The 23826-nt window shown below is 50.9% G+C and overlaps 1 protein-coding gene across 1 annotated transcript; it reads right to left on the reverse strand.

The window, feature by feature from the left end:
* Positions 1-361: 361 nt before the first annotated feature.
* On the reverse strand, positions 362-22512 carry PABPC1L (poly(A) binding protein cytoplasmic 1 like; the record flags this gene model as incomplete). Its single annotated transcript, XM_081255122.1, has 14 exons — positions 362-415; positions 872-1002; positions 2284-2377; positions 3207-3313; positions 3966-4094; positions 4732-4816; positions 5628-5894; positions 10023-10118; positions 10448-10585; positions 13532-13626; positions 13786-13925; positions 15628-15743; positions 20209-20402; positions 22320-22512. 14 exons carry the CDS (start codon positions 22510-22512, stop codon positions 362-364), a joined length of 1839 nt encoding a protein of 612 aa, XP_081111248.1.
* Positions 22513-23826: the final 1314 nt, after the last annotated feature.

The raw sequence follows: 23826 nt of genomic DNA on the forward strand, positions 1-23826 counted from the left end.
CAGACACCCAGTCTTCAAGCAAGGACACAGACGAGCCCAAGCCAGGCGTTCCGGCAGGTCGTGTGGGGCCAGGCGGTGCCCGGGGGAAGGCCAGCCTATTCTGAGCGAGGCCGCCGGGGCGGGCAGCCGGCCCACTCGGCACCGGAGTCCACGCCAGTTCCCACCACGCAGCCTGTCCTCACATTAGATCGTCACAGCTTCCCCTGAACGCCTCCTTGGTGCCTCCGAGATAAGCCAGTGACACCACAGCATTCTCTGGGAGTCTGTGAATGTTCCTTCCCAGCTCTGCACAGCTTCTGGGCTCGGCTGCCCTGGCACCCTTCCCCTGACCACCACCCACCTGGTCCCGGCGCACGTGCACTCAGGTCCGCTCCGTGGCCTGGTGGTCCTGCAACACCGCCAGAGCCTCTTCGACCTGTGGGACACACGGGGGAGGGGTTGGTGCAGCTGCCCCAGCAGGGTCCTGGGAGAGCCCTGCCTCCCCGCCTCGGCCCGCCGGACGCGAGAAGGCCCGCGCCCAGCCCCGCCGCCCCCTCTGACTCTGCTCACCGGCTCCCGTGGCAGAAACCCACGGCCACCTTCTACACTGCCAGACGGCTGGGGGAACCCTAACCCTTGGGCTGGGTCAGAACACAGCGCCCTGTCGCGCAGTCTTGCCTGGGGAGCTGCAGGGAGGCCGCAGGGGCTGAAGCAGCCGGCCCCTCACTAAGGCCCGCTGCCACCTCCACATTCGGCAGGTGTTCGCTGATTTCAGCGAGAAGGTACACTTCACCTGTCTAAGTAGCAGCCTACCAGCTCGCCTAGGAGAGGCCTTGATCGGTAACCCTCCTCTGCCCCCAGGCCTCCCCGCTCCTCGCAGGCTCCAGCCCACCTTGGCGTTGAGGGACTCTGGGGACTCCAGCAGGAGCAGCAGCTCCGAGTTGTCGATCTCCAGCAGCATGCCCGTGATCTTGCCAGCCAGCTGGGTGTGGGCATTGTAGATAAGGGGGTAGAGACGCTCACCTGTACGGAAGAGCCTCTGAGGCTTATGCACACACCTGGCGGACCGCCCGGGCATCCCAGGGCGGGGGTGGTATTGTGGAACGCAGCAGAGGGGGCATCCGGGTTTTTGTCCCAGAACGGCTTCCTCCAGGTGTGTCACTGAACACTCTCGGGGGCCTCTTCCCCAAGTGAGCATAGCCAACCCCGCCTTGGAGGCTGGTGCAAAGAATCAAATTTGACGTTACATGTAAAGTACACTGCCTAGGCTCTGACACAAGGTTGGTTGCTGTTTTCAAGACTACTCTCAAGAAATCACTTGAAGGATCACATTGAAATTCTAGACGGGATGCGAGAATGCTGAACTTGACTTCTTGGAGGAGCCAAGCACACAAGATAAACTTACCTTCCACCACTGGGCACTTCGAGTGACGGGGCCTAGTGTTGGTGGTCAGCCCATCTGGGCAACATATGGAGGGTGCAGCCGGGGCTGGAGGTGCTGGGTGCCTTCAGTGGTTGGGGAGGGCTTCTCCCACAAGGGGAGTGAAGATGTTTCCAGGGCACTGCTTACAGAGCCTTCTACCGCCATGAAGCCCATTTAGAATTTTTCTTTGGGGGTGGGTAGTAAAGCAGCAAAACCCCAAGTGAGCCGAGCAAACAACAGCGTGGTGGCAATGGGGGCCTCCAGAGAAGAGTCTGGAGATCCAGGTGAAGGAAAGAGGCTGGGAACCACAGCAAGCTCGCTCATTCATTCAGCAGGTAGTGGCCTCCTTAAGCAGGGCCCGCCACAGAGGCCGGGATGGAGATGGACTGCACGGGAGGTCAGGGGCCAGGGGGAACAATGTCTGTTTCCCCAGGGCACGTTTATGTTCTTCCTCCCTGCCGTGGGCACTGGGAGACCGATGAAACTCGGTGACAGCCTCTTCCCATCATGAGAGGTGTGAGGTACCACAGCACCCACCTTAGGGGCCATTTCCTGGCAGAAACCCAACACCCTACCCTTCTGCGCCCCCTCCTGGCCCCTCATCTCCCCACGTCTGGGGTCTCTCCCAGCCTGAGTCAAAGCCACACAACAGCAGAGCTGGAAGAGATCTCGGGACCATCCGGTCTGACCAGGGTTTTAAGACAAGATGAACAGGGTCCTGGGAAGCAAAGGCCCTTTGGGCAAGTCCACCCGGCAGGTGGATCAGCACGAGGCTGGGGACCTCGTCCCCACGTCTGACCTCCACTCAAGGCACTTCCCGCCAGGTAAGCCGGCTGGCGGCGCCCCCTTCCTGCTCCAGGGTTGAGGAACCAGCCACTCACCGATCATCTGCTTCTGCTCGTGCAGCGGCGCTGCGGCCAGCATGGACGCAGTCAGGGGCTCCTGTCCGGGGACACGCACAGCAGGCTCCTGGACCTGCACATGGTGCCGGGGACACATCCCTTAACCACACGGATGGGCAAGGCCTCAAAACACTTACCCTTGTCGGGTGAGCACAGGCCTCCAGGAAGGCTCTGGAAGAGGGGGAGCAGGGGGCAAGGTATGGACAATCGGGCGGGACAGAATCCCTAACAAGGGCATGGTGGACTAGACGACAAAGTGACGTCCTAGTGCAGACGTGTTCCGTGGTGCTAGGAACCCTACGCGTGTTGTCAAGTGAAAGCCACACGTTACTGACCACCTGGTGCTAAAGAAAGCACTTTTTAATCAGGTAGCTCTATGGCCGCGTCCCCAGCATGATTTCTGACCCTTTTGCATCTTGGTAACTTTAAAACCATTTTGCTCTCTAAAGCCTACTCTTGTGCATTTTGCAAGAAAGAGTTTGAAGTATACACACAAATTCTAGACAGGATCTGAAAATGCTGAGTTGGAGAGTTTTTTTAGGGGGCAGGGAGATAAATACACAGCTTTTAATTACAGAAGATATTTTCAGTTCTATTCTGCAGATTGATCACATCCTCGCTGCTTACTATGTAAATACTAAGGAAACCCAAGTTAATTTTGGTAATAAACCAGGCAAAGCAAATTGTGATGAACAAACAAAATGTGATCCTGGTCCTTTTTCCCCTCTGTTCGTGGGTGGTGGGTGGGGATATCTCTTCTGATGGTACATGTTAATAAAGGAAACTTTACAAGCCAAGGATAGAAAGAAATCCAAGGCCCAGACAGGGCCAGCACCTTAGACAAGGTTCTGAGCTAAGCACCCCCAGAGCCCAAACTCAGTGGGCAGCTGGGCCAGCCTTACCCGGTGGGTGTTGTGTGTTGCCAAGGAACATCTGTGTGTCAGGAGAGGCCCTCTTGGTGAAGAGCATCCTGCCATACCGGGTCCTGTGGTCTGGGTACCGATGTTGGCTGTAAGAGATAAGCAGGGATGGTAAGGCCGACAGCAACCCAAAGTCATGACACCTCAAAACCAGCATTCACGTAGAATCCCCAGCACCGAGTAAAGGGTCAGCACACAGGCGTGCAAACATCTGCCAAATGAAAGAACAGATGCTTGCCTTATAGCCAAAACCTGCTCCCCTGTTCACAGCTGCCGCAGTACTTAGGTTCAGATCTGGTGCTGCGCCCCTGCACGTATGATCACTTTCACCCGTGTAACACAACGGGAATACTGCTTTCACCGGATTTTTTTTTTTTGGCCGTGCTGCGCGGCACGTGAGATCTTAGTTCCTCGACCAGGGATCGAACCCAGGCCCCTTGCAGTGGAAGCTCGGAGTCTTAACCACTGGACCGCCAGGGAAGTCCCTCACCCAGATTTTAGACAAGAGGATACCAGGTACAGCAGGTAGAACGACCACAGAGTGAGTCAGCCCCAGAACTGGGTCGGTAGGACCCTGACCCTGGAGCCCACTGCACAGCCTCAGATGCCGGCACTGCCCTCCAAGGGGGCCAGTGGCAGGGTCACCGTGGAAGCCGGTTCTGACTCCCTACCAGCAGCAAGCCCCTGCCCACCACCGCACCCACCCTCCGTTCCACCCCTCCTGGCCCTGCCCACACTCACCCACTCCCTGGGCGTGGGGCACCAGGCGCGGCACGTGGGTGGAGATCTGCCTGGCACTGCTGATGGGGAACGAGAGGCGCCGAGACGCGGCTGCTGGCTGGACAACGGAGGCCGCAGGGGGGTAGGCGGCTTGCGGCATAGAGAACACAGAGAAAGTTTAGGTGGAGGGGGACAATCAGGCGGGCACGCTGCACCCTGACAGTTCTGGGGTGAGGAAGGGGATGGGAAGGGGAACCAGAACATTCTGCAGCAGAAAGAGGAGTGAATTCACTGGCAGACCCAGAACTCCAGGGGAGGGCGTTGGAAATCTGCAATTACAAAGCCAACTTCTGTCTACCCAGGACCCCAAGAGGCATAGGTACCAGGACCACACAGCTTGGTGCCCCAGGGCAGCTTCAGGTCAGGGTGAACGTCACTCTTAGAGAAGGACCGTTCATCAACAGTGGTGCCAAAGGAGTATTATTTTCTCAGCTTTGCAGGAATTTTCACCCGCACAAATCAGGAGAGCCTTTGGAGCTCACTGAAGATAACAGCTGTGTGTGTGTCTTTTACGGGCTCGGCCCTGTCCTTGGTGAATTACACACATCTCACTCAGGCCCACGTTCACAAAAGGAAACTGAGGCTCAGAGAGGTGACGTGACCCACCCAAATTAACACCCTGGGAAGTGGCAGAACCAGGCTTGACCCCCAAGCTCGTGTCCTTAACCGACCATGTTACACGCTGCCCCACGGGACCCATGTGGAGGGCAGGGGCTGGGTCACTCACACGAGGGTCTGGGTAGCTGGGCCGTCCACCTGGGGGCAGGCTGGACAGGTGGACCAGAGCCATAGTATGGGGCCTGGGCTGGAGGCTGTGTGGGACAGAAAGACCTAGAGTGAGGGGGGCTGGCAGCAGGGGAGGTGAGAAACTGCATTCCCTCAGGGACAGCACTATGGGAATTCCACTGTCCCCTACAGGGGACTGGTCATTATAGACCCACAAATCTGGGGTTAAGGCTCCTGCTTCCCACATCAGGAGGTAAATTAGCCCTGAACCCTTCAGGGCAAGATCTCAGGCTCAATCCTTGCCCCTGATGATCTGTACTATAGCCCAGTGACCTGGATAAAAGGGCGACAATCCCACTGTTACATGTGCCAGCCTAAGTAACTGCTAAGGGGGAGGAATGTTCCCATCCTCAGAGCCGTTCACCTTTCTACAGACATCTTTCTACTCCCTCCAGGTCACACAAGCTCCTTCTCCAAACCAGACCCCTTAGAACATTAGCATCCAGGAGAGATGTTAGCAGACATCCCACAAAAATGATCATCTGAGTTGGGGGATGCTACGTACTCTGCCAGTTTGGGAAAGTCATGGTGCGTACTGGCGTATCAGGATAAAAGAAGGTACGTAGTAAAGAACTCAAGGCCTCTTTGGCTTAATGCAATATTTCCCCAACGTATTTGACCACAGAGAATCTTTCAGCATAACATTCACGAATCTCTCCCAGATCGGGAAGCACTGCTTGACAGGGACAAAATTACCCCTGTTAGAGATGGGGTGACAACGGCCGCCTGCCGAGTGAGTTTCCAGCAGAAGCATGTTGGGCATCTCTGTCTACCTGTGAAGCTCTGATCTTCCTGCCCCACCTGGCTGTCAGGGAAGGGATGCGGACAGGAGGTCACCTGGGGCGCAGCAGGCAGGAAGTAGCTGGCAGGCTGCTGGAAGGAGCCCAGGAGGGGGCTGCCCAGGGCCCGCATGGTGGAGAGGCGCTGCATGTACTGGTTGGTCAGGATGGCCTTCCGCTCCTCCTTGCGCTGGGCCAGTGCCACGTACAGTGGCTTGGTCCCCACGATGCGCCCGTTCATCTCTGTCACGGCCTTCGTCGCCTCTTCTGGAGAGGAAAAACACACAAAGCCAAACCCTTTGCTGTGGCCACCCTCTGTCATCACCTAAAAGCAAGACAAGACAAGTGCTGCTGGGGGTGGAGAAGGAAGACTCCGGGGGCCACGCTCCCCACCCCCGGGGGGCCCAGCCCAGTACTGAGGGTACCCAGGAGAAACTGCGATTAAGGGGGGTCCTCTCTCACCCACACATTTACTGAGGCCCACCGTATGCCAGATGCTTGACACGCCTTCTTACTCGACAGGTGCAGCCACCTGAGCAGGGAGGCACGGCTGCTCCCACTTTACAGGTGATGGAAGTGAGGCTCAGAGTGACTTGTCCAAGACCGGCCCACTTGCTAATGAGGGCTGCTCATCGTTTACTAGACCATTCCCCAGAATGAGTGAGAACAGCTGCATTTCAGAGTTAATTTTGATCTCTAAATTTTCCTTCTGAAAAGATTTTCCTAAGCAGTGATGGAAAGCCGGCTTAAACTGTTACTGCATCTGCCTTCGTCCGTGCGGCTAAAATGAAGTGGGACGGTAGTTCGGGACAGGTTAAAATCTAGGGGCAGGGTTCTTCGGCCAGGCTACAATCTTAAACCTTTCTGTAGGGGTCACTATAATGAAAAATCTGCATTTCAACTACTCCTCGGGTTTTATTAAACTACCCATACAGTTCTTTAGTTCATTTGTGAATTATGGACAAAGTAAGATGCCCTTAAGATTTATATTTCCTAGAGACTCCATGAAACAGATTTGTATGGAGTAGGAAAATAATTTGAATGTGTATTTTTGGTGCTTTATTGTGTTAATTTTCTTTGTGATAGAAACAAAATTCCTTACTATTATGGAAAAAAAAAGAATGACTCACCTAGCCAGTGGGTCATACATTAGCTACAACTCAAACCTAATGCACAGTGCCGGTAGACCTCCATTGCCTCGGCAAGGCACAGAGCCAAGTTCTTTAGGAGTCTGGGGAAGAGGTTCTTAGCCTTTTTTTAAAAATTTTTTATTAAAATAACCTTTCTATTGTGGAATGACTTTAGATTTATAGAAAGGTTGCAAAAATAGTACAGAGCTGCTGTATATCTTTCACCTAGCTTGACAAATGTACCATGTTAACAGTGGGACAAAACTACAATATCCACTGATTGGTACAGTACTCTTATTATCTACAATGCTATTAACTGAACTGCAAATTTCATTTGGATTTCACTGGACTTTCTAACATTTTTCTCTTCAAGGATCCCATCCATATTGCATATACGATTCTTGATCTTTTTTTTAGGGTTGAGACACTGGCCTGACTCCATGAGGACTTGAGCTGAGAACATTTTAAATCTGCTCTATTAGAGCCCATGCTCTAACATCAATGATCTTCAGCTGCACTTTGCTACTCATACAGGGGCCTCGACCTGAGCGTTCACAGATCCCCTCAGGGAGGTCAATGGATAGAATTCTGGGGGTCTGTAAACTCAGATGGGGGGAAAATGGCATCTTTATTTTTACATTAGCATTTCCTTCTATTTTGAATATAGGCGAAGAAAAAATACAGTAGCATTAGCTGTGCTTTTGACTTTGTCAAGAAGAATATTTTCATATCACATTAATTATTGCTGATCTCAAAATCTTTTAGGCTCATTGCTACTTCACTAGATCTTATAGTTTGTTTTTTTTTAACCTTTTTCAGCCATACCACGTGGTTTGTGGGGTCCTGGTTCCCCGACCAGTGATTGAACCCAGGCCCTCGGCAGTGAGAGCACGGAGTCCTAACCACTGGACCGCCAGGGAATTCCCCTAGATCTTATAGTTTGATGCCTTAATAAAGCAGAACATAGTGCTATCACCTAGTATTTTAACAAATATATTTCAATCCAATTGTTTTTTGTAATCTTATGAGTTTTCTTTTATGCATTTAAAAATATCCTCGGAAGGGGCCCATAGGCTTTATGAGACAGCCAAATTTTCTTGGCACAAAAATATTGTCTTAGCAAATTAATAAGAACTTCTGTTAGGTAGTTTTAAAAAAGATAAAATTAGTACAACTAATACTTATGCAGGGACTTCCCTGGTGGTCCAGTGGTAAAGAATCCGCCTTACAATGCAGGGGACACAGGTTCAAGCCCTATCAGGGAACTAAGATGCCACATGCCTCAGAGCAACTAAGCCCACATGCCAAAACTACTGAGCCCACGCGCCTCAACTAGAGAGCCCACGCCTCAACGAGAGAGCCCGCGTGCCACAAACTAGAGTCCACGCACCCTGTAGCCCACGCGCCACAACTAGAGAGAGAAAAAGCCTCACGCCGCAACTAGAAAGAAGCCTGCATGCCTCAGTGAAGACCTCCCGTGCCACAACTAAGACCCACTGCAGCCTGAATAAATAAAATAAAAAATACTCACGCATAGCTTACTATGAACTTAATCTCTACGAAGTGCTTATAACACTATCATCTCATTTTCAATCAGTATTTTATAAAATAGAAAATATATTAAATTTTATAAGTATACATAAACTTATGTAAAATTCCCATTTTATAACAAGATGGTCCACCCCACTGTGTGTCAACTCTAAGCAATCCAGATTTTGTACAATTCCCTTCATTCAAGGGGTCCTCAAGGAGGTCAGTGAATCTCCTGAAATTGTATGCAAGGTATGTGAACAGTTAGATCATTATTTCACTACTTATCGTGGGCAGGTGCCCCACTTGCAGGCCTTTTAGTTCTCAGGACACCTCTAGAAGTAGGTCATGGTGCTCCCATTTTACAGATGGGTAAACAGGGTCCGAATGGCAATGTCACTTCCTTCAGGCTCTACAGGTAGTTAATGGTAGGACTGGGATTTAGACCTACTTCTGATTAACTTTAAAATCCCAGCTTCCAACCATAATACTACACCAAGTATGCATGTGCCAGGAAAGAGGGCCCAGAGCTTTTTATAAATCAGATTTATCAATTTACTGATTGATAAATTTAATCAGATTTCCTGATGCTTAATTCACATGTCCCACAGCTTTCTGTCACTTTTTTGGGGAAAAGGTCCTTAACTCAAAAATTATTAGAACCTCTTCCCCAACTACCAGGCTCCCTGAAGGACATTTTAAATTGAATTCAACAGGCAAAAGAGCGTCTAGACCACGTCCTAAGAGCCCAACCATCACACCACACGTGCAGGTCCTCAGCCCCGTCACCCACACTGACCTCTTTGGAAAGCCCTTCATTCCCACCTGCAGCTCCCTACCTCCTCACAGTCAAGCCAAAGGCTGCTGCCACTGCCACTGCTTACAGGAAGCCCTCCTTCCTGTTCCGCTGAGCTCCCGCAGCTCTGCCTCCTCCACTTACCCCAACCCCACCCCACCTACAGTAGATTTGAGTTAGCGATGCATCCGATTTCCCCACTAGACTACAAGTTACTCAAGGGCAAGGACTACGTCTGACTTATTCCTGTGTGCTTCCCACAGGGCCTGGCAAAACAGCAGGTGCTCAAGTATGGAATGAACGAACACTAGGTCTTCTTAAAATTACGTGGGGAGCTTTTAAAAGTAAGAGGCCCAGAGCTCTACATTCAGTTTGTCTGACTCGGGTGTCTATTTAAGAGCTCTCCAGGGTATTTTAACAAGAAGCCAGGGTTCAGAACCATCCAGGGAGCCCACCGCCCACCCTCATCTTATTGATGAGGCTCGGAAGACATCTGCTCAAGGTCACAGAGCCAACATCACATCTCTGCTGCTAGGAGGGCACACGGTAGCTGCTCAATACGTGGGGAAGAATGAGTGAAGAATGATGCAGCCCAAGCCTCTCATTTTCCAAATGGGGAAACTGAGGCCCGGAAAGGGGTTATGTCACCAGCCAAGGCCAGACAACAAAAGTCAATGGAAATTGAGACACAAATTTCTGGAATCTGGCATACAGTAGGCACTCAATAAATGCTTGTTGAATGAACCTCTGTTACAGTGAGCCCCAGCAAGTCCAGCTGTGTGACTGGGACTGTATTTCTACCCTCTTCCCCTCCAGCCCAGACAAGGCTGCAGTTGGACAACAAACTCCAATGGGGTCAGACCCAGCTCCCAAACTCCAGAAGCAGCAGTGCAGCACCAAACCCCTGGAAGCCCCGGGGCGGGGACGGGGGTGTGCGTGGGCAGTGAGGATGGGAGGGGAAGGCTACCGATCCCCTGTGGGCGCCCCCGGCCCTCACCTTGGCACTGGTGATCACTCCATAGGGAGAGAACTCTTTCCTCAGTTTCTCATCATTGATGGAGTCATCCAGGTTCTTCACATACAGGTTCACACCCTAGAAGGAAAGGATACCTGCTAGATGTGCCCCTTCCCCTCCAAGCCCCAGAATGACTTGGGGTGGGGGGAGGGGCTAACATGGGCCAAGGGGGCACTGGAAGCCCCGCCCACCAAGCCTCCGTTCTCAGTCTCATGCAGCACCCCTGCACCTCACCCATCACTCAGCAAGTCCATCACCTGGAAGCTGCAGCCCCTCCCCACTCCGCGCATCTCTAAAGCCAAGTTCCCAGAAGCGGGATTGCTGGAGGAGGGAGTCGCATTCAGGGTTGCCCACACACAGACACTTTCACGTCGAAGCAGCTGCCCCACAGGAAGCCCGTCCCTCACCTGGTAACGGGTCAGCCGGTCCTGCTTCATCTGCTCGAACCTGCGCTTCAGCTCATTCTGCCGCTCCACCCGCTTCTGGGCCCGGCCTACGTAGAGCAGCCGTCCACTCACCTCCCTCCCATTCATGTCCATCACAGCCTGTGCAGAGAAGAGGCAGCCAGAGGGCTTGGTAACCGCCCCCACGAGGCCTTGGCCTTAGCCCTGACCTCCAGTCCCATCTTCTGGGCCCAGACGGGGCCACCTGCAAGCCAGGCTGGCCTTGTTAGCTGAGAATAATTAGTACCAGGATCCAGGCCATTTAAAGTGAATCTATTTTTTAAAAACATGGGACAGAATTTCAGAGTAAACTATAGATTTTTTAAAAATTGATTTGGGCTCTACTTGAAAAAGTGAAATTGAAATTTGCAAAGTTTCCTGTGATTTAACATTTAGGTTCTAACTGTAACTACACACTGATGATTAGAACAAAGCAACAAGCATAATTCTTTCAAAAGGGCGTGATGGCGTAATCAACATCCTTCATGTTGGGTTTCACAGCACAGAGAACCATTTTTGCTATGAGGACTTTAGAAACATTTGCTTCTTAACCCTTGATTTTTTTTTTCTTCAGTTAACTGGCCTAAGCCTGCCAGATCCCAAACTGTCAGTGGCTTTGATTGCATGAATTCCTACATCTTCTGCAAGACGTGTAATGTCTTAATCCATAAGGACCTACTATATAGCACATAGAACTTGACTCAACACACTGTAATCACCGAAAAAGAATGTATAAGACTGGTAAGAATCTGAAAAAGAATATATAGATATAGATGTCTCTGTGTAAGTGAATCAACTTGCTATACACCAGAAAGAAACATAACATTGTAAATCAGCTATACTCCGCTATAAAAATAAAGATAAATTATTTTTTTAAAAAGGGAGGGAGAGAGAAATTGTTACTAAGTTCGTTCAGGGGTGGTGACCCAACCTGGTGTCACATAAAAAAAAAAAAAAAAGACGTGCAATGTCTCTCTGCAATCCACTAATAATGAACTGAATTGGCATTGACTTATCTGCAAAAATCAGACCCATGTGAGTACTGACTCAAAGGTTTGGATTAGACATTGGTGTTAGGAAGGAGAAATATTTGAATGGGAACTGACTTTTTAAGTGGTCAGTTCATTAGTAAATATTTTCACATAATGACTTGCTTCCCTACCTAGACATGCAAACATATGTAAATATATGTAAAAACACTCTGGGGGCCCAAGAACTGCCTGATCTATAGCAGTCTTAAAGGTCATTAGCAGGGAACTTCCCTGGTGGTCCAGTGGTAAAGAATCCCCCTTACAATGCAGGGAACGTGGGCTAGGGAATTAAGACACCACATGCCATGGGGCAACTAAGCCCGTGCGCCACAACTACTGAGCCTGCACGCCTCAACTAGAGCCCGCGTGCCACACACCACAGAGCCCACACACTCTAGACCCCGTGTGCCACAACAAAGAGCCTACGTGCTGCAACGAAAGATCCCGCATGCCTCAACGAAGATCCTGTGTGCCACAACTAAGACCCGACGCAGCATTAAATAAATAAATAGATAAATAAATAAATAAATAAATCTTTTTAAAAATCCAAAAAACAGGTCATTACCAAAGTCTCTAAGACCTTGGAGTCTATGGTTTCCCCTGCCAGCTTCACTTCTCTACTCCAACTTGTCATTTTATAGTTGGGCAACCAAAGTCTACAGAGAGGGTGGGACTTGTCCAAGGAGACACAAGAAGTTACCTTTCAAAGGAGCCCTTTACTTAAGAACAAAACTTCAGGGTCAGAAAGAGTTGGTTCTAATCCCAGTGCTCTCTCCCCCTAGCTACAACCTGGTGGAACCTGACAACCACAGTAGAGCCCACACTGGTGGGAGGAGACAGGACAGTGTATGCAAAATCAGGTAGCACCTTGCCTGAGGTAAGTGCTCAGTGAGAAGTGGCTGCTATCAAGATGGCCCCAGGATCCAGGTCTCCAGCCAGAATCCACCATGAGCTGAGCTCTCCCATGACCAGTGATCTTAATGGGGCAGGAGCTACGGAAAGAGCTTCACGGTGGGAGGCAAAATCAGACATGATCCCTGCTTTGTTACTCACGCTGTGACCTTGTACCATTCCCTTGCTCAGTAGATATGTATCTGGTATCTACCAGCAGTGCAATACTAGAGATTTAATGGTGACATGAGACCCAGCCCCTGCCCTCAGTTCTATCCGTGGAGATCTGAGCTAATGATGGAGATGGACAGGAGGGGCACCTTGTCAGTAGCACTGAGGACAGGAAGAGGTGGCTTACTAAAGGAGGGAAAAGTATCAGCTGAGACCCATCAATAATCTACAGCTACACTGTCCAACATGGCAATCACTTGTTGCATGCAGCTACTGAATACTTGAAAAATGGCTAGTCTGAACTGACATGGACTAGAGGTACCAGATTTCAAAGACATAGTACGAAAAAGGGACTGTAAAATCTCACTTTTTATCAATGTAAATATTACAGCACAATCAATTATATCAATATTATATCACATTGAAGTGATAATTTGAATAAGTTAAATAAAATATATTATTAAAGTTGCAGTGTTTCTGTGTTTTTTTTAACCCTTTTTAATGTGGCTACTGGACAATTTTGAACTGCACATGTGGCTCATGTTATATTTCTATTGGACAGCATTGGTCTAAAGAGTAGGGGAGGGGAAGTGTTTTGAGAAAACAATATTTTCAAAGTCTTGGAAGCAAGAAATAACATGGCACTTCCCCTCCCTGGCCTCAATCCCACGATCAATTCAAGAAGAGGGTCATGGCTGTCTCAAAGGCCCCTAGTAGCTCCCATGCTGCAAGATTCTATGAGAAGCCAGCCAGCCTCAGGGTATGGAAGCAACCGGAGGAGGCTGAAGGCATCTGCCTTCACCCCAGGCAGGAAGGGCCCTGGCTTGTGTGGACCCATGCTGGGGAGGGACTATTTCCTCCACAGGCAGCTGGAGCCCTCCGCTCCTGATCTCCCTTCCTCCTAGTCCTGGCTCCGCACCTCCTCCAGGAAACAGGGCCATGGGGAGCTTCCTACCTTCTGGGCTTCCTCATGCGTCTCAAAGTTGACAAAGCCAAAGCCGCGGGAGTGGCCGCCGTCATCCCTCATCACCTTGACACTCAGTATCTTCCCTGGGAAGGGCAATCTGTCTCAAAGGGGAGTCGGGCAAGCCCTGAGACATCCCCTCCCTTCTCCCAAGTCTTCAGGAAGCCCCAGGGGGCACCCCCGTCCCAGCCCGAGCTGGGAGTAGAAGAGAAGTGATCCCCAGCTCCCTTGGGGAACACGCCCACCAAACTGGGAGAAGAGGTTCTGCAGGCACTGCTCATCCACGTCCACATGGAGGTTCTTCACGTAGATATTGGTGAACTCATTGGCCCGAGCTCCCAGCTCTGCATCCCGCTCCCGTCGGGGCTTGAAGTGGCCAACGAAGCTGTGGACACACCAACGGGGTAGGCAGCTGCCTATGGCTGCCATCGGCCACCCCCATCCCTGCCCTGGCCCACCCAGTAAGCCTGGGTCACTTGAGTCAATTGCCGCTGGCCTTTAGGATCTCTGTACCCCTCATCAAGGGACTGGGCAGGGCAATGCTCCTTAGATGGCATACATCCAAGGACTGACCACTTCCAACAGCCAAGCTTCTATGTTCCAGTGTAAGGTTAAGATGACTTCATTCTTGGGGCAAAGGCACAGGATCTCCTACTGCACATGAGGCAGCTGAGTGCTCAGGAGATAAGAGCACAAATTTGGGAGTCACACAGACAAGGGCTTGAATCCTCGCTCTGCAGTTACCAAGCTGTGTGACCCTGGGCAAGTTACTTAACCTCTCTGAGCCTCAGTGTTCTTTCCTGTAAAACTGGGGATCAAACTCACATCACAGGGATTTGCTTATTCATTTAACACGTACTGGCTGCACTGGGGAAGTGGCTGTGAGAGAACCAGATGCGGTTTATGCCAGTATTGCTGGGGCGGGGGAGGGGGCACGGAAATCATTTAAATACATTATGAATTTAAAAAATTGTAATTTCCAAGTCCACATAAACACATCTAGGAAAGTATCCTAGATTAAGAAAAACAAAGCAAGCATAAGAAAATTTGATGGTACCTATAAGAGAGCGGTCCCCAACCTTTTTGGCACCAGGGACTGGTTTCGTGGAAGACAATTTTTCCACGGACGGGGGTGGGGATGATTTGGGCAGTAATGCGAGCAACGGGGGGATGGTTCAGGCGGTAATGCTATCGATGGGGAGCAGCAGATGAAGCTTCCCTCACTCACCCACCACTCACTTCCTGCTGTGCAGCCCGGTTCCTAACAGGCCACAGACCACTACCAGTCCACGGCCCGAGGGTTGGGGACCCCTGATACAAGACATTTAGCACAAACGAGTGATAGCTGACGCCAAAAATTGAGGGAAACTGAGTGACAAAGGAAAATAGGCAAACTAAAAGCTGACAAAGATAGAAACACACTTCTGGAGAACTGGGAAAAGCCGCCAAAGTTCTGGTTCACTGACAGGAGGCTACCCTGAGAAACTCTGGACAAAATGACTCTAGGTGCATCTCCCACCCCAAAGCTTCCTCCACTGCTCAGTCTCGGGCATGGGGCTGGGCCATCTGATGGGCAGAACCAGAAATGGGGGAGGCAACTGCCAGAGCAGATTCTCTCCAGCATCTGCACCTCATCTTTCCCATCTGTGAAGTGGGGATGATGCCAAACTTAAAGGCATGAAAATGGCAGGCTAAGCATATGCCAACCTTCCTTCCTGTCCCCAGATCTCAGGAAACAAAAGGTTTAATAAAATTCACAGCCATGCTGAGAAAGCTGGAAAACGGACAAAAATCACTCTGTCCATTGATGATTTGGTCATTAGCTGTTCCTGCTAGAATTTCTAAAGCATCGCCCCATTTGCTACTCAGAACCCCTCTAATGCATATCAGCAGCCCCATGTTTTACTTGAGGAAAGGGAGTCCCTGGGAGATTGAGCAACACGTCCGAGGCCACACTGCCAGGAAGAATACCAGCAGCTGCTCAGTGCCAGGCGCCCATTAGACGGTGGCAGTACTATGGGTCCTAAGTTGGTGGTACCATGATTCTGCTCCTTTAGCCCTGGCGCCACCCACATCCCACCACTCACACTTTGCGGTCATTCAGCAGCATCCCGTTCATGGTGCTGATGGCGTTCTGTGCAGCCTCGTGGGTCTCAAAATGCACAAAGCCAAAGCCTCGGGAGCCATGATCATCACACACCACCTGGGCCACAGCGAAACAGGACATGAAAAGCATCCAACAGAGAAAAAGTTTGGCAACGGCAATAATGACTAATATCTGAGTGCTTGCTCTGTGCCTGTGAAGACAATCCTATGTCGCACAACAGCCCTATTTTAGAGATGGGAAACGAAAGCTCAAAGAGGTCAATCTACTTGCTTAAGATCACACAGTAAGGAGGGATAGAGTCCTCAAACTGAACGCAGATCTCACCTATACCACAGACCAGCTTTTAATGATCTTCCTAAAGCGATGGATAAAAGAATTAGATTCAAGCCACCTTCCCCCCTTTCTGCGTCTTTGTTTCTAACAGCAAGTTAGAAACAACCCGAGATCCATCAAGAGGAGACTGGTTAAGCAAATTACAGTATATTCATCTTGGTCTGCTGTATGTGCATAGTTGAAGAGAATGTGGTAGATTTCACGGCTGGCAGGGTTACCTGTAAGGTATACTGTTAAGTGGGTGGGGGAAAAATCAAGCCCATTTGGGTTAAAGTGGGCATCTATACTTTTGAGAAACCTTTTGGCATTTTTTGGTAACATTCAATTATGTTTCCACTAACACAAGAAATACATATTTAGGGGAAACTTTTGGAAAGTGAGAGCAAGAGAGACAAAGAAATAGAGAAAGATTGAGAAAGTGAGGAAGAGAGGGGAAAGAAAGAAGGAAGGAAGGAAGGAAAGCAGGAAGAGAGAAAGTGTGGGATGGTTTTTTTTTAATTTATATACCATTTTTAAAAGGTTACTTTCCATTTACAGTGATTACAAAATATTGGCTCGATTCCCTGTGTTGTACAATACATCCTGGAGACTTTTTTTTTTTTTTTTGCGGTGCACGGGCCTCTCACCACTGTGGCCTCTCCCGTTGCGGAGCACAGGCTCCGGACGCGCAGGCTCAGCGGCCACGGCTCACGGGCCCAGCCGCTCTGTGGCATGTGGGATCCTCCCGGACCGGGGCACAAACCCATGTCCCCTGCATCGGCAGGCGGACTCTCAACCACTGCGCCACCAGGGAAGCCCTGGAGCCTACCTTAAACCCAATAGTTTGTACCTCCCACTCCCCATCCCCTATATTGTCCCTTGTCCCCCTCCCCACTGGTAACCACTAGTTTGTTCTCTGTATCTGTTCTCTGTATTTGTGAGTCTGCTTCTTTTTTTATTATATTCACTCGTCTGCTGTAATTTTTCGATTCCACGTATAAGTGATATCATATAGTGTTTGTCTTTCTCTGTCTGACTTATTTCACTTAGCATAATGCCCTCCAAGTCCATCCACATTGCTGCAAATAGCAAAATTTCATTCTTTTTTATGGCTGAGTAGTATTCCACTGTATATATAAACCATATCGTCTTCATCCATTCATCTGTTGATGGACACTTAGGTTGCTTCCATATCTTGGCAGGGAAATTTTTAAAACAGACACACACGAAACTGTTAATAATTATTTCCGGGAACTAGAGTTGAAAGCGACGAAAGCTTTTTTCCTTTATTCCTTTCCAGGTTGTTTAAACTTTACCAATTAATCTATTATTTCAACAGCAAACTTGTTTCAAATTTTGAAAAGACCCACAAGCATACTACCCCCATTCTGTAGGGCTCCCGACTCAAGTTAGGACAGACCTCGCGAATGGGAAAGATCTTCAGTTCACAGAGTTCCTGTCCCTCTGGCTGAACTTGCACTAAGACCCCTAATGACCATCTCATGGGGTCCACGGCTCCACTCATCCTTGCAGCCACCGCCCCGGCTCAATTAAGTGACATTTTCTGCCTCGACCACTACCCCAGCCTCCCAACCCAGCTTCTGGGCTGACCACTGGGACGCTTTTACCAAAATGTAACTGTGACCATGTCCCTCTGGGAAATAATCTCCAGTAGCTCCTACAATCCACAGAACTATACCAACTTGGCATTTGAGACTCTCCAATTGGCCCTTCACAAGTCCTGTTTCCAAGTCCACACCCAACACTCACCCCTCCAGCCCCAAGCAGGGTCCCTCTGCTTTCAACTCAAGCCCAGGCCTGTCATTCAGATTGAATCACATTGACTGGGTTGCACTCTGAGCCAATCACCTGCTAAGGGCATCACACACTATTATATTTGTCATCAGAACCCTTCCAGGCAGTTCTTAACCCCTGAGCCCCAGCTGCCCGATCGGGGAAAACGGGAATAAATGACTTGTCCGAGGTCGGCCAGCCAGCAGAAGTAACTATTTGATTCCTGTAGATGCTTAATGAGATGCTCGCTACTCTTTCAAGGGCTATCTATATTGTGAAGATTATGTGAGTTAATATACATTCACAACCACCCTAAGAGGTAGGTTCTACCACTGCCCCCTTTTATAGAGGAAACTGAGGTATGGAGAGGTTAAACAACCAGCCCAAGGCCACACTGCCAGGAAGTGGAAGAGGCAGGATTTGAACCCAGGACACTTGGCCCCAAAGTCCAAGGTCTGGACTCCATGACTCTGTCATGCTGACTCTCTGCTCGGTAGGCTGGGCTGAACTTTGCACTTGAGTGGCGTGACCCCAAGCCTAGTGGAGTTCCACGGTGCCTCAGAAACCTTTCCTCAGACCCAGGGCACTCTCCTTTCTGGGCCTTTGACTCCCCGGATCCCCATGCATTCCCCTCAGAGCCCAATTTCCAGCTGTTCCTAAAAGTCTCACCATCTCCAACCAGCCTGAGAGCCCTTGGTGGCACACAAGGAATAGTTCTAACACAGAGGGGCCATCACTCCCAACCTCTCCCCCTACCCCTGCCATCCCCCCAGAAGGGTGGACATGCCAGAAGCTATAGGGTAACTGACCAGCCATCCTCATAAAACCTAAAAGCAAACACCAGGGGAACGGACCACACTGAATGCCTTGTATCTAACCAGGCCCATAACAGGGCTTCATTAGGCCTGCAAAGACTTGCCTGAGTCTCAAAGAACTTTCTGTCCAATCCTCAGTGGCCCAGAGGAAGGCTCAAGGCCTGGATAACGGGGACAGACATACTCTTCCCTGTTAAGTTAGCTTCAGCTAAGCCAGCAAACCCATTGGTTCAGATCCTGCCTTGGCCACTGACCTCCCACCCCTATAATATATAACTGTGAACAAGTAACCCCAACTCTGAGCCTCTCTGCCCTCCAGGGTAACTCCGGGATCCTCCTATTTGCATCTTAAGAGGCCATTTTGGGAAATTCGGTGAGGATGTGTATGCAGAAAATCTAGCACATAGAAAGTTCTGGATAAATCTGCTGTTATCACTGTAAGAGCCTAGCACACAGTTAAGACTCTCTCTCTTTTCCATTGATCCTCAAAGACAGGGAACAGCCCTTTCTGTCTATCATGGCATGCCCTTAGCAGCTACTGCACCTCCTCCAGTCTGTCTGCCCCTCGGAGTCACAGGGATATCCCCTCACTCACAGAGAGGTGGTGAGGCCTCACTTGAGAACTGCAGGACTGTACCTGGCACATAGTAGGAGTCAAGGAAGAGCTCTAACACAGAGGGTGCCATCACTCCCCACCCCCCTGCTGCCTCCCCAGAAGGCTGGACATGCCAAAGGCTGCAGGGTAACTGACCAGCCACCCTTATAAAATCTAGCGGGCAAAACACCCAGGGTCAAGCCCTGTCAGGACAGACTGATCTGCTGCATGGCCCCTGACCCTCAACTACAAAGTCAAAGAAATGACCACAGCCCTTCCCAAATGATAATACAGCCATTAGCTCAACAAATATTTATTGAGCACCTACTATGTTTTCACATCTCAGGTACTTGGATACAGTGGTGAATAAGAAGAAGATCCCTACTCCTAGGAAACTTCCATTCTATTATAAGAGAAATGTTACAAACAAGGTCTGGTCCATTGCCATCACGGCCTTCCTGTATCTACTTGCTTTGTCCTATAATTTCTACTGCCCTCTCATTCTGAATTTGGGCTGTTCTCATGACTTACTTTGGCCAGTAGAACGCAACGAAATGATAGTGAGCTAGTTCTGAACCTAGGTCTCAAAAGGCCAGGCGAGCTTCCACTCTGTCTCCTGGGACCCTGCTACTGCCATGAGAATAGCCTGGGCTAGCCTGCTGGAGGATGAAAGCCCACAGGGAGGAAAGCCGAGACGGTCCAGCTGACAACCACCCACTCCCTAGAAGCAGAGCCATCCAGCTCTCAGTGGGCAAACAAAGGAACCCAGCCAAGAGCAGAAGAACTGCACAGCTGAACTCAGCCCCAACCGCCAATGGCTGAATCACGAGCGGAATAAATCACTGTTGTTGACAGCCATGAAGTTAGGAGGTGGTTACACAGCAAGTGCCAGTTGATACGTAGGTGATCACTAAAACTGAGAACAACTACCATTGAGGTGCTTGCTGAACCTGGATCTTTACTGATGAGGTGCTGCTTGGTATCCCTCTACCACCACACAGGTGTCTAACACAGACCCCCCCACCCCCGCAAGAGGCACACCCACCTTGCAAGAGAGGATGTTCCCAAAGGTGGAGAAGGTGTCATACAAGGCCTTGTTGTCAATGGAGTCTTCCAGGTTCTTGATGAAGATGTTGCCGACACCCGACTTGCGAAGTCCTGGGTCTCGTTGGGACCACATGATGCGGATAGGCTGGCCTTTGATCACCTCAAAGTTCATTGTGTCCAGTGCCCGCTCCGCTGGACAAGAGAGAGAAAGGAGCTAGTGAAGGGGATTTTCTTTCCCTGAGCCCCAAGGAGCATAGTTGGGAACTGAGCCAAAAAAGAAAAAAAGAAAAGAGCCACTGTCTGGGTCTCACTTGAGATAAGAGCTTGAAGGCTCAGGAGGGATAAACAGAAAGAATTCATGTGTGTGGTGCTCCTCCCACCTTCCAGGTAGGATCTCCTTCAACTCTTCACCGTAATGACGTGAGCAGGAATTCCTATCCCCATTTTACAGAAGGGCAAACTGAGGCTCAGAAAGGGGAAAGATCAGGAGGGTCCCTATGACAAGGGTGGCAGCAGTTTGAGGAAACTGAAGCTCAGAGGTGCTGAGCAGCAGAGTTGAGATTTGATCCCAAGGAAGTATGGCTTTCGGGGAAGTGAACATCACCTCTCTGAGCCCACTTCTACACCTGTAAAGAGGGGATGATGATAATACTACCCACCTTTCTACATCGAACAAAGGGAGAGAATACCACCTGCCTCCAGGTTGTCAGACAGACTGAAAATTAAATAAGGTGTGCAAGGTGCCTTGTACTTTGTGCCTGGCACAAAACAGGTGTCTGGTATCAGTAGTATGTGTAAAAACAACAGCCTATGCCCATTCTTCTGCCAGGTGGTATGCTGTCCCCTGCTTCAGGGACACCTCTGGTTTCAGAGGGTTTGGAGGGGAACTGTGGAATACTCAGTGGGCAAGTTTCAAGAAGTCTGGGTTTTCCATCTAGTCCTGCCATAAACACCCAGGAGTAAAATCCTTCTCCTGTCTGGAGCTCAGTTTCTCCACCTATGAAGTCTGGCAAAAAGGCCAGGTTGTACAGGGCTTGGAGGAAGATGGCAAGAGGCAGTGGGTGGGTAAAGCAGAGCAGAGGGGAAGGCTCCCAGGAATCCAGCTCTGCCACCTGCTGGGAAACCGGCAGAACCACCACAGCAAACTCCCAGATCAGGGAACCTCCCCATCCTCCCAGGAGACTCAGAGTAAAGGCACCCCCTTTTGGACTTGGCTGGGGCAGGGTTTTTTTTTTTGGTTATGTTTCTGGAGCCTTACACCTGAACGCTATAGTTACTGTGATTTTTCTCGGGTTAGCACTTACCGAGGGCTTACAATGTACCACGTGATACTGGAGCTACTTCATAGACAAAGCCCTCCATTCCTTCCATGCTACTGGGAAATAAGGCTTAGCCTCACTTTACAGATGAAGAGATGCCAAGCGTGAAATCTTGCTCAAGCTCGCACCCTAGTGGCAGAGCTCCAACAAAACCCTGCGCTCTAATGTCTCTCCTCTCAACACCTAGCTGACAAGCTCTGATCAATCCTATCAGCTCTGAGAAAGGGGTCGTGGAGCCTGGAGCGCAGGCAGCTTTTCTCGGTTCCCGAAGGTGGAGGCGCCTGGTGCAGACCTCGGGTCCGGCTGCCGGGAAAGGCCACAGCCCGAGGCCGAGCTCTCCCGCTCATCACCCGTGTCTTCTCGGGCATCTTCCTCACCGGGTGCTTTGAATTGCTCATCCTCCCAATCACTCTATAAAGCAGGTACCACCCCCATTTTGCAGACAGGCAACTGAAGCTCAGAATGATTCATTTGCTCAAAGCCGCACAGCTGCCGGCTTTCTAATCCCAGGTCTGGCTGACCCCAAAGCCCTTGGCTGTTTTCACTGTCTTAACAGCTCTTCCGGAAAACGGAGCACCAGTAAAACACGGTAGGAGCACACTAACTGCTAGTTCCTGTCTCCGGGGCCTTTCGGAGCCCCTTCCGAGGCCTTGTATCTCTGGACCTCAGTTTCCCTGGCTGCAAAATGGAGGATTTTGCAGGAGTAGCCAGAGATGAAAGCGCGCGCGGGTGGCTGGGATGCTGTCTGCCTGTCGGTGCGTCGGTCCGCCCCCCTCCCCCAGGGGCTCACCGTCGGCCGGCTGCTGGAAGTTGATGTAGGCGTAGCCCAGCGAGCGGCGGGTGGCCACGTCGCGGCACACGCGGATGGACAGGATGGGGCCAGCGGGCGAGAACTTCTCGTAGAGCATGGCCTCAGTCACGTCGGGGTGCAGGTCGCCCGCGTAGAGCGAGGCGAGCGGGTAACCCGGGCCGCTGGAGTTCATGGTGGGCGCGCGGCCCCGCGTTCGGCGCCCACGTGCGCTCACCCCGGCAGCGGGGGCGCGCGGGGCGGCCGGGTTTTTCCCACCCCCGTCCGCCCCTGGCCTTTACCTCCCCTGCCGCCCCGCGCGCCAATCGCAGGCGCGCTCGGACCCCGCCCCGCACCTGGGACCCCTCAGCCTTCTAGAAGCCCCAGGTGGGGGGCATCTCTGCCCCCGCGACGGGAGGCGGGGAGAGCCCTCACCTGGCCCCGGGTAGGGCTGCGGGGACGTGGGAGGAGCTCCGAGCCGGCGCCAGCGGCGCAGAGAGGGCGGGGATACCACGGTAGGAGACCTGGGTTCTAATCCCCATTAGTCATTGTTCTTCTGCGCCCGTTCCCCTTCTCTGTGAAGTTGGGAGGATTCCCTCTACACAAGGATTAAAGGCGAGCGTGTACTCTCTGCACGTTTCACACACAAACGGGAGAATTGCGAGCAGGATGCCCTGTTTCAAAACTTGCGTACCTACCCTCCTGAGAGGAGGCTTTCTCTCAAGACAGTCCGGATCTAGTCCCAGCCTTCTCGAACCGGCTTGGTGGTTTGGGGCCGAAGGCTCCGTGTGAGAATTGTAGACCACGAAGGCCTTCCTTGACCCCGGTTCTTCTACTGCTGAGACCTTTTCGTGGGACGTATCCTGAGCACCTTTCTCAACAGAATCCACTCCACCTGCGCTCCACCACGAAGGCTTACCAAGTTCTTTGGGACCCAGCCTCTATGGAAACAATAGGGGCCTAACAGAACAAGGTCACGGCAGTGGCCCCAAACTAAGCACCAAGACCCCTCCGTCAATCTTAGTTTGCAGCCCCAATCTGTGGTGTAGGGTCATTTTTGAAAAAAATTGGTCCAGTCCACTGTGGACGGATACTTCACTGGGCCTCTCCTAGTTCCTGCTTCAATAGAACAGGTAGCTTCCCACTGACCTCTGGCTGGGCACAACAGGTGGAACAGCTTGGGAGCCAGGACCAGAAGTGGGTCTGGCTGCCCGGCCTATACGAGCAGGAAAGTTAACAACCAATTTTAATCTGGGGCTTAAATACCTCCCTGTCATGACCCCCTCCCCGATCCTTGTGGGAATGTGGATGTTTTCGGGTTTTTTTGGGGGGGGGGGCTGCACCCTGTGGCTTGCAGGATCTTAGTTCCCTGACCAGGGATCGAAGGTGGGCCCTGTGAGTGAAAGCACAAAGTCCTAACCACTGGAGCACCAGGGAATTCCCAATGTGGATGTTTTTAGATGGGGGCAAATCCCATGAGGAAACTCGGTGCCACGGGCTATCTTAGATA

The sequence above is a fragment of the Mesoplodon bidens genome (assembly GCF_964165515.1).
Source record: "Mesoplodon bidens genome assembly, chromosome: 15".
Classification (NCBI taxonomy): domain Eukaryota; kingdom Metazoa; phylum Chordata; class Mammalia; order Artiodactyla; family Ziphiidae; genus Mesoplodon; species Mesoplodon bidens.